The sequence below is a fragment of the Octopus bimaculoides genome, chromosome 4 (assembly GCF_046866305.1).
Source record: "Octopus bimaculoides isolate indiv1 chromosome 4, ASM4686630v1, whole genome shotgun sequence".
Classification (NCBI taxonomy): Eukaryota; Metazoa; Mollusca; class Cephalopoda; order Octopoda; family Octopodidae; genus Octopus; species Octopus bimaculoides.
Genome location: NC_142931.1, coordinates 58,295,796 through 58,307,917, shown reverse-complemented (window position 1 = coordinate 58,307,917; position 12,122 = coordinate 58,295,796). Strand labels below are relative to the sequence as shown.

Genomic DNA, 12,122 nt, shown 5'->3' with positions numbered 1-12,122 from the left:
TCAGATGTATATGCTGTAAAAAAACTTTTAAATAAAAAAGTTTTCGGATGTGAATAAAATCTCCACTCTCATCATCGGGTGAGGAACACTACTAAACAAAAAAGAAAAAAATCAAGTTAGTTATTCGCTATGTGTGCCATTCAGAAAGACCTGCAGGCCGCAATTTGTCCATGACTGTTCTCGTGTAAGTTTCTTTTCGGTGCAGTGTCCGGTATCTTTTAACATTGATGCTAACCAATTAACGCTTTGTTCCATTTAAAATTTAAGACATATCACTGTTAGCTAAGTTCCCACCACCTCAAAAAAAAGCTACCGCCTCACTGCCAGAATCACCACCAATTTCCTGTTACGAAAGATTAGCAGCAGCATGAGGTAGAATTTGAACTAAGAGCATAAAGAATTAACAGATACGGCAAGAAATCTTGTCTGACGCCCCAGCAATTTCGTTAACCTACCAATCCGAACTGGTGCATTGTTCATCGATTCTGAAAAGACGAAAGGTAAAACTAACTTTTGCTGGATTTGAACACAGAACATGGAGAGCTGGAATAAATACTGCAAGGCATTTCTATCCGACGTTTTGACGACTCTGTCAACTTGCAGTCATATACTCTCTCTCTCTCTCTCTCTCTCTCTCTCTCTCTCTCTCTCTCTCTCTTGCTCTCTCTTTCTCTCCCTCTTTCTTGCTCTCTCTCTCGCTCGCTGTCTCTCTTTCTCACACACATACCTGCACACGTATATATGCATACACATACATTCACATACACACACATCTACATATACTCACATATACATGTACATACACACACTTCTGCATATACCCACACTTACATGCACATACAAACGTATACACACACAAAAAATACGCCCCATATACCCAAATATACACTCACATATGAACACATAGACACAGAATCAATTAATTTCTATCGGTTTTCAGAACGAGTATTCCTATTGTTTGATTAATCGAACTGCCTACTCATTGAATCATATATAAGTGGTTGTATAATCCACCGACACTCATACTCTTAACGTATTACCGCACAAACACAATCAGCACGATACTGAATGACAAAGCTGTTGCATTGAATTATGGGTGTAATGTATTCGGCTGACTTCCGTGGAGTTTCCGTCTATCCTGTTTCATTGAAGCTCAGCTGGACTCGAGGCTATAATAAAAGGCACTTGTACAAGATACCATGCAATGAGACCGAACCTGGGAGTTTGCACTTGCGGAGCGAACTTTTTTAAACATTTAGCTCTATTGCGTCTAACATACAGATATGTCCGTACGTTATACATATGCATGCTTATATATGTATATATATGTATGCACACATACATACATACATACATACATACATACATACGTACGCATGTATGTGTGTGTGTAACTGATGAAGGAAACGGAAAATGAACTTGATACGGATCTTTATTCAACGCAATGATCGTTTCGACCCATCCTGGAAAGGATATTGTGCGCGCACACACACACACACACACACACGCGCACACACACACACACACACACACACACACACACACACACACACACACACACACACACACACACACACACACACTTATATAAAACACAGTTATTGGTAAAGGATTATCAATCCGAGCAAAATACTTCATAAGTTCTCTGTTGGCACGCCAGGCTAACAATATTGTTTAGATTAGTAAAGAACTCAAAGTATTCTTATGACAGGGTGGGAGTTTATAGTTCAGTTATGAGGACCGACTCCTGTATTTGTCGCAACGATGCGTCACCGGGGTGTCTAGACAGGATTTCTATGCTAATTCTGTACAGTACACCACCATGTTGTTCTTTGGCATGCTGGTAGAGCACCGAGGTTTGTTTTTGATTATTATAGTCCCTCCAATGTTCGTTTACACGCTTAGCCAAACTTCTTGCCGTTTCACCTATGTATGTCGTGTTTCTGTTTTTACACTCACCATCCATACAGTTTATTTTGTAGACTACATTTCTGGCTTTGCAGTTGGCACCAGGACTATTTTTGCACACAATGCAACTCTCCTCAACACACCCGGTGACGCATCGTTGCGACAAATACAGGAGTCGGTCCTCATAACTGAAACGCAACCAATTTTAAACACCAAATACACGTAGATGAGGGCCTTATAATTGCTCATGGTTGCATGTGTTGTTCACACATATGATGCGGAATATGAACGTAAATAAATTAATTAAAAAGTCTCTATCTGATCTGATATAAACGAAATTGTTACAAACATACATATGGACGCACATACTTACATATAAGCACGAACACATAAGTGCGTGCACACATATGAGCGTGCACACATACGAGCTTGCACACACTCACATGCTCATACCAAACAGTTTCGAAACAACGCCAAAACAACGTCAGATCATATATTCAAAATAAATGGAAGTGGAGAGACAAGTTACTGAAGAGATTGCAAGAGTGCAAGGAAATAATTTAACAAAAAAACTATATAAATTAATAAAGGACTGAACCAGTGCGTGTGTTTATTACCGGCATAATGCCTCTCCCAAGGTTTAATTGTATATATATATATATATGTATATTTATATATATACATATATATATAAATATATATACATATATATATAAATATACACGAACTCACACACACGCACACACACATACACACACAAAGATATACACAGGCACACGTAGCATTTTCTACAAGTTAATTGGACAATTAACGTACACAACGTAGAAAGCAAACTTCTCTGTTCTTTTCCTTCGGCAACACCTTCAGCAAATTCATTTCTCAATCAATATTCTCAGAATATATTGTGGCCGGCAAAGGTCACCTTGCAATTAGCTACTTATAGAAATAAATTAATTTTCTACTGCTATTAATCACACTTTCAATTGAATTGTAAATATGTACAGGAGCAAGCATAGCTGTGTGGTTAAGCAATATACTTCGCAACTGAGTGGTTTCGGGTTCAATGTTACTGCACTATACCGAAGTAAGTATCGTTTACTATAGTCTCGCTGTTGACCAATACCTTACATGTAGAATTTATTAAATGGGAACTGTATTATTAATCAAAGTAAATATATATTAATCAAAGTAAACAGTATTATAGATGCATTTCAGTCGATTTTACCGATCGGTTTCGCACCAGGTATTAAATAACCGGATATTATATAACAGCACGGTTATATAATAACCGTGCAGGTATACAGATGGCGTTTATGGAAAAAAACCCTGCCATTTCAGAAGAGCACGTGTTGTTACTTAACTGTGCTGTTATATTGATGTCTGGTTATCTAATATCCAGTGCAAAACAGATTGATAAAATCGACTGAAATGGATCTATAATAATTGATAATACTGCCACTCTAATGACAAATACACAAGTGTATATTCAATTCTGACTTATGGATTTTTAGACGACTCTGTATAAATATGTGCACGTGCGCGTGTGTGCGTGCGTGTGAGAATAATTTATTGATGTAAAATTGGTGTTGTGCGAAAGCGTGTAACCTAGAAATGTGATAAATAGAGGTCGATAAAATAAGTATCAAACTGAAATAAATATTAGAGTCAATGTGATCGACTAAAACTCTGAAAATGGTACCCCAGCATGGCGCAGTGTAATAACTGAAATCCATAAAACAGTATATAGATTCAATTTCTGTGACGGTTAGCTGTCTGTTGTTACTAAGAAAGTATGTTTTTCATTCATAAACCTACATTTTGTTTGTAAACTTTATTGTTAGTAAAATTATAAGTCATATACAAGATTATGAACATTTGCATGCACAATAACACTTGCATATCAAATGGTTAAATGGTATATGCTGGCACACACCTAAACTGACAAGCTGTTTCTTTGCTGATCAAACAGACTTCTAGTCAAGGCGCTCAAGTCATGATCATTCCATCTTTTATTTTAGGAATTTAGGAAGCAGTGGCGTAGCTTGAGCGTGTGTTGTTCTAGACAGCCCTTGAAATTAAGTAACGAGTTTCAGGTAACAAAATATTCGATCTGGGTTACTGCTATTCAAAATGGCTTTATTTGAGCAGTGAAAGAGTTACCATATGTTGCGTTTTGAAAAACACTTAGTACATAAGCAAGCTGATAATACGCAGTAGTAGTATGCATGTAATTCTTTTTTTACATTAACATACCGATCGATTTTACCTATGTTATAAATTACTTATACTTTTTCTTAAATCGATCTCATAGAAATGGAAAGTGAAGTCAAGGGCGGCGGAAGATTTGGATTTAGAATGTAAAGGGACATAACTAAATACAATTAGGCCTTTTGTACAGCGCCCTCCTGACTTTGCTATCAAACTGTCATGAAGTAAGAAAATAATAACGGTTTCAAAATTTGGCACAAGGCCAGTAATTTCGGGGGAGGTAACAAGTCGATTACATCAACCCCAGCACTAAACTGGTACTTATTTTATAGGATGAAAGGCAAAGTCGACCTCGGCGGAATTAGAAAAGGATGTAATAATGAAAATATTAACCTGCTAAAATATAAATTTTGTGATGTACAAATTTGAAAAATAAAAACTCAAGAAATGTACGGGTGTAGGCGTAAAAATAACAATTTACTGAACTTACCTATAATCATGAGGTTCATTTGGATGAGCTTGCAGTTGGTTAAATAGTACTATCAGTATGTAGATTAAGAAGAGGACGTTCCCCTAAAATAGAACAACATTAGCTAGTTGTAAATATGAAGAGATGAATTCATCTAATCTAACTTCACATACTGACATTCTTCTACGATTTCTTGGTGTATAAATATTTCTTTAAAGTATGTATAATCGAGTGTCTCGATCTAATTTACTAGTGTATATTTTCAGTGTTGGACGGATGAAAGACTTCTACTTGAGTTAACTCAGAATACTCGATGCCACTTTAGATACAGTAAAGCATCTACTTTGGTTATTACATATAATTTTTTTTTTTGTGTTTGAAATCAAATATGAATTTCTTTCTGAATATTTTCCCGAAAATAATGAGGGAATAATTTATCACTAAAAAAAAAAAAAGTTTTGCAGAACCAAGACATCTATTGAAAAAATGGTATGACTATCAACCAAAAGGCTCGTGGATTTCGTACTGTGTCGTTAGTTCCAAATGGCTCTGTCTACCAATCTGTTCACGACAGAAACGACTCACAGTAAGAGTTTAATTCCTGCTGCGAGTATAACTCAGAATGTTCTGAGGTCGACCAAGTTGACTTGCTGTAGACGCATTACATGAAGATAGATTTTCAATGATAAGCATACGATTCAATAAGTTTTTGGATTGAGAAGGCAATAAGACCATAAAATAGGCTTTAACCATGATATAGGCGGCACTTTTCCTTCGCTCCATTTCATATAAATAAGGAGACTTGTATATTATGTAATTGCGATAAAAAGTTGACTACACTAAAAATATTTTTAAATACTTTACCTTTGTAAACGGTTTAGATGTAAAATTAGAAAAGCTCTGGAGTTGGCTGGTATTTTGCTGGTATACAAAACCTTCAACCTCCAACACACAGTTTTGACCTTTTCACCCAATCTTCAAATAAAAATATCTAACTATGTGTGATAACAGCTATGTTTTCAAATTTGTTATAGAAGATGCCATTTTATCACAATCTTGTGAATCATTTAAGTTTTTTTTTAAAGTAATTAACGACGCCAGTTTGGTTGCTTGAAATAAAAGCAGACTAAAAATAATTCAATAAAGATTTTAGCGGTAGATGTCTAAATTAAAATAGCCTCATTCTCAAGATGTACAACAATTTTGCATTCCTCGCTTTGAGCCTTGTAACATTTTCTAAGCAAATTTACATTTATAATTATGTCAGTACTCATTATTTATGAATTTTTATCATATAAGAAAGTGGAGCATAATCACTAATTGAGTAACTGAATTAAGTGATTATAGTGGTGTATCTAGAGTGTGTACCGCCTGGGGCAGCCCTTGAGTTTCACACCACCCAGGCTCCCTAAGCCTATACAGTTTTATGCAACGGTCTCTAAAGTGCCGTCCCCAAAAGCGTCGTCTGGGGCTGACAGCTCCTCCCCATCCCCAGCAGCTATATAGCGAGACTAGAAATGTGAGAATGAAGACATTGTCTCTGTACTCGAAACAAAGCTTAAACATAAAAATTAAGAAACTTTATAGCACAAGAAGATAGTAAGCAATAACACAAGGATGGTTTTATCATAGAAAATAATCCCCACTAACGTTTCTCATTAGGTAAGAGGTGAGCGCTGATGCGTAACCGTGATCAAGTTGGTACAGAATGCTTTAGATGATGATTTCGCTTCACTGCACTTCTTATCGATTATTTCCTTTTAAGGTCATCGACAGAATAAAACAGACTCTAAAACGTGTTTTAAAATCTCGATGGACAATTCGACAATAATTTAATCTTAATCGTTGTCTGGATAAACTGTCTGCTTTAATCAAATTTCGTCCGACTTGTATCCTCAGGACTAATTTATGCTCTCACGGGGCCGAAATCAGCACTGTTGTGAAATCTTGGCGTAGGAAGTCCCTTCTTAGCTTGCACAGTGGGTATTTATTTAAACTAGGCGATAGCCGAAGCACCACTATCATATATTTGTTTCAAAAGTTGTACCATCCTACCCCACTAGAGTATAATCTACTACCTTTCTCTGTAAGAATGGCAAGAAAAGAAAATATCTTATTTTGTGTTCGTCAGCAACTATAGCTAATACTTCCACGGATCTAAAACTTCAGATGAAGGAAGCTTGTATGAAATCAGCAACAAGTGTTGCAAGTTGAGCTACTTCGTTTTCAATGCTGTTTTATATTAACAAACAACTAAAGTACAGAGTGTTTAGGATATTGATAAGATAGGGAGGATCTGGAGTAGTGTGAAGACGTTAATTTAATCAAGGCCCTTAACAGAATATTTTCTGTATATCACATGCCACTGGAAGGAAATCTGTTAGTTGGTGAGGCGGGCCGAATCTTATATCAATTTTCATGTAATTAAGTAGTTGGGAGAGCTCTCGTTTTTTGGACAGGAGTACAATTCTTTGGTATTTTTGCTACTATAATTCATATTGAAGTTATTTTCGAATAGAGTTTTGTTAAAGACTACATCTAGAAAATAATACATACTGACTGTAATCTCAATGAGGTACACCACTACCACCACCATACCACCACCACCACCACCACCACCACCACCACCACCACAACAACAATAACAACGACAACAACACCATCACCCACAACAACAACAAAAAACATCAGTAGCTTTATGTCGACATCAAGTTACTTACAACAAGGCATAGTAGATTCGGAGTATATAGAATCCATTCGTACCCGTCGGTGTTATTCATCCAGCATCTGCTTAAATTGAAAGTGTGGAATAAAAATAATAAATGGATATTAAATTATGATATTCGTATGTATGTATGTATGTATGTATGTATGTATGTATGTATGTATGTATGCATGCATGCGTTTATGTTTAATGTAAGTTCTTGAGAGAGTTCAAGGCAGTCGCTAACAAAGCGGCAAGGCTTCCCGGTGTTTGTAGATATGTGGTTCAGTTGGTGTATTAGTTGAACTGTCGATGCATACAACCAAGTGTATGCAACTATTCACATAAGAATCTCAGGTGGAGAATTTTTGGAATGTTTTACAAATCTTTTGAGTTAGTACAAGACCAGTGTTTATATACGAGAATTTAGCCGACTGATTAGACCTCAGCTTATAATGAACAGTTTTTTAAAATCAGTCATGGAACTTGAACTTGTAAATAGGCAAGCAATCAAATATCTAAAACATAAAATTTCTCTATCCTAGTCTGACTGTACTGTAAATTATGTAAGTGGAAAAATCTTAATGCGATAAAATATCTAAAATATTGGGTGATAGCCTTTGTTTCAACGTGGAGTTACTTTGCCGGACTTATTCTTCTTCAGCTACAGCAAAGATAGGATTTGAAGACAGTACTAAAAGCTATTGAAGCATTCGTCATTTGCATAGTGTTCTGATGATGAGTTTTAACTTCTCAAGATAAGTTTTGACGTAATCATCGACTTGACTTGTGGACCATTGGTTAATAGTCCTTTCTGCAGAAAACATCTTTGGGAAATTTTCTTATGTTTCTTTTTTGTTAATGTATGTTTTTCTTTATCTTAGATATTTTTAGGACTTATATGTACAAATAAGACAATAATTCGATGAAGAGGCCTAATAAAATTGAAACCTGACCAGAGTTTAAACCAAAGATCAAACTCACACTTCACTGCATGTTCCCATTTTCGAATCGAATTTTCGAGTTACATCTCTTTATTTTCTGCTTCACCACATTAAACATATCAGCTTCCATTTAATTAGGAGTTCGGCGGCCTATCAATTCATTCAGCAGTAAGGACATGTATTCGTCAGGAGAGATCTCGGTGATGGTGAGGCATAGCATTTACAACAAACTAGTTGTATGCTGTTCATACTTAGGGGTAAAAGTTGCGGTTATGTTTCCTTGATCTGACTCTGTGCTGTTGATAGAAACAAGATTGGCATGACTCTCTGGGTCTGTTTTCGATGTTTCTACTCATGAAGTTAGTGCAGGTGCAGCATGAGAATATTTAGGTTATTGTCTGGTGAATAGTTTTCTGAACTTGTACTCGCCGAAGGATATTTGTGTATAAGCGCTACGATGTCTTTAGCTGCGTGACTTTACTTTGAATGGCAAATTAAACTGGGTTATATTGCATATTCTATCGTTTTCATTATTGTTGTACAATGATTTCTCCTTCAGCGAATCAACTTTTTTCTGGTGCCTTATTGTTGTAGCTGGTAGATTTGTCGTTGCTTTGATATATTGAAATTCCTCTTAAATTACGAATGAGTTTTTTTTATAAATATGACGGCAGTGACAATGGTGATTAGAGTCCTTGATGTGCATTAACTTTTTATTCCACTTTCTGTGAGGCCTGTATTGCTCGGTTTCTAGGTTTAATGTGGCGACTGATAGCTGTGTTTATATTAAAATAACAACATAAATGCTTGAATTATTAAGATTGACAAGAACTAACGCAGTACACATTTGAGCTAAACTAGATTTCAAAGGCTTTCCGTAGGATTCCAACTGAGTTTTATTGAGATCTTCTAGAAACAGTAATCACAATCGCAGAAACATGTGTGGCCTTTTTTCCTTCTTCTTAACATACATGGCTACTTTTCATAAAATGGACCGATATCCTCGATCTCATCGACTCTGTATTTCATTATTATATTTTTTTATTGGCATTAGAAGTATGAAAGTAAAACTGAGCTTCGGATAGTTATGAAAACAGAAGCAAAGAAATCAGAACTAGAAACCAAAATAGTTAATTCATGCGCTGCTGTTTGTGACGCCTTATACACTTATGTAAAAAAAATTGAACATTGGATTATATCATGGTTAAAGAAAATATATAATACCTTTCGTTATACAATGTTCCTCGGACTATTGCGTAAATTAAATTCGGAACCAAAGGAAAACCTACAAAAGAAATAAATAAATAAAACTTTGAACATTTTCATTGGTTAACCTTAAAAAGAAGAATAGTGTTAGTAGCTGATTAGGTGAAACAAGGACCATTAGTTGAGATCTGGAACAGTTGAGAACCCGTTTAAATTCCCGCAGGTATTTTGGCTGGCCGGACAACTAATGCCTGGAAGAAATTGTAGATGGCTAAATCGGATATTTCATTGATCGCTGGGCGACTTGAGGTCACGTGCAAAGTCCTTATTTCAGTGTAATCATTTAGCGAGGATGTATTGATTTTGTGAGTAATTCCTAGAATATTTCGTTTATATTAATTCATCCTAACTTTGAAAGAAACACGTGTTGGTATTTGAATTAGTTCTAAACATCGTTCTTATCCCCAAATATTGAATAACTTTGTGCTCATGTTTGTATTACATAACTATGATTAGTAGTTTGATTCAAGTTTCTAATAACCGTTGATGCTTTTATTAGGGATCCATCCTACATATATGTGTATAGATATTCACTGAAAATATATAGATTTCGTGCGGCTTGATTTGGGTTTTGAGCAGATTTTGACTTCCACACCTGAGTGCGAAACTTTCCAAATATATTGTTGAGTGAGTGAGTGCGCGTGTGTATGTGTGTGTGTGTGTGTGTGTGTGTGTGTGTGTGTGTGTGTGTGTGTGTGTGTGTTATTTAATACTTAATGTTAACGTTGAGCATAACATGAACTGTACAATAAATGTACATTATGGTGACCTGGTCTTCGCACCGTACAGACAAAAGAATTCAAAAATCCATTGTAAAGGTGTATTAAAATGAATTCTTAATTATGATATTAATGACCAAAGGATCAAATACTATATAAATATAACACGATTTCTGCTTTAAATATGAACTATTCATATTAAACATTTTTCATCAATTTCTTTGAAGGAAAACAGGAAACACGGACTATTCATTTCCCAAGTGGTCTGTGTGTAGAAGGAAGTTGCTTCCTTTGTGAGAAACAAAATTATACATAATTGTACTAAGTGCTGTAAAGAAAATACAAAAAATTCATTTGATTGGTTTATTTCCTTATTCCAAGCATTTGAGCAAAATTCACTATAGAAATAAATCAATTAGTTATTACGTTATTAAGGGTGAGAAGTCTGTATACGCGTGTATGTGTACACGTGTATATAAAAGCGTGGGTGTGTGCAGGTGCAGGCGTGGATGTGTGATAAGAAGCTTGCTTCCTAACCACATGGCTCCAGGTTCAGTCCCATTTAGGCAAGTGTCTTCTACTATGGCCTCGGGCCGACCAAAGCTTTGTAAGTGAATTTGGTCGTCGACGGAAACTTAAAGAAGCCTGTCGTTTATATATATATATATATATATATATATATATATATATATATATATATATATATATACTAGATGACGTACCCGGTAATTCCCAGAAAGGCGGGGATTATCTCCTGGTCATCATCATCGTTTAACGTCCGTCTTCCATGCTAGCATGGGTGAGATGGTTTCAAAAGAGCCGGCTAGGGCGAAGCCCGCACAAGACTTTTGTGACTGTTTTGGCAGGATTTTTACAGCTGGATCCCCTTCTTAACACCAACCACTCAGCAAAGTGGATTTAGTGCTTTTTTCGTGGCATAAATACAGGCGAGGTGAGTAGTGCTTTTTACGTGGCACAAGCACAAGTGAGATGGCACCATTCTCATAATTGTTTCGCTAATTCAATAGCAACAATACAAAGTATGTAGCCCTTAAAACGGTTTTTGTGCATTTACAGAGAATACCGAACCATCTTGGTTTTAGGAAATTCCAATAAGTTATGAACACCAAAATTGTGAAAGGCAGTTATGTAATAACATGCAGCTTAGTTACCCGATAGTAACAATTCAAATAAAGTAGCCTTGAAAAGGGCTTTAATGCATTCCCAGAGTATATAGAACTTAAGAGGCAATACCAAAAAGGTATCTATACTAAAATCGTGAAGCATAATGTTACATAATAACAGGCAAATCGAATATGAGATAGTAACAATTCAGAGTAAGTCTTAAAAGTTTTTCATGCAGCGCCTGTCATTTGGTTGAAGTGAGATGAAAGGCATTGTCATTCATGGTATATTGGTGAATAAGTCACTAATGGAAATAAATGGATCTATTGTTAAGGAAAATACTCTTTTACTCTTTTACTTGTTTCAGTCATTTGACTGTGGCCATGCTGGAGCACCGTCTTTAGTCGAAGAAATCGACCCTAGGACTTATTCTTTGTAAGCCTAGTACTTATTCTATCAGTATCTTTTGCCGAACCGCTAAGTTACGGGGACGTAAACACACCAGCATCGGTTGTCAAGCGATGTTGGGGGACAAACACAGACACACAAACATACACACACACACACACATATATATATATATATATATATATATATATATATATATATATATATATATATATATATATATGTATATATATATATATATATATATATATATATACATATATACGACAGGCTTCTTTCAGTTTCCGTCTACCAAATCCACTCACAAGGCTTTGGTCGGTCCGAGGCTATAGTAGAAGACACTTGCCCAAGGTGCCACGCAGTGGGACTGA

At 35.8% G+C, this 12,122-nt stretch overlaps 1 protein-coding gene across 2 annotated transcripts in view; it reads right to left on the bottom strand.

Moving 5' to 3' along the window:
- Positions 1-12,122, bottom strand: part of LOC106874704 (calcitonin gene-related peptide type 1 receptor) — a 90,393-nt gene that overhangs the window by 22,488 nt on the left and 55,783 nt on the right. Inside the window, exons 7-9 of one of the 2 annotated variants that reach the window (XM_052967090.2) lie at positions 9,458-9,518; positions 7,306-7,375; positions 4,607-4,689 (exon numbers count right to left, since the gene is read on the bottom strand). In XM_052967090.2, the coding sequence (XP_052823050.1) occupies positions 4,607-4,689; positions 7,306-7,375; positions 9,458-9,518 (214 nt within the window). The remainder of the gene's footprint in view (positions 1-4,606; positions 4,690-7,305; positions 7,376-9,457; positions 9,519-12,122) is intronic. The other variant, XM_052967091.2, reaches the window with a different exon arrangement.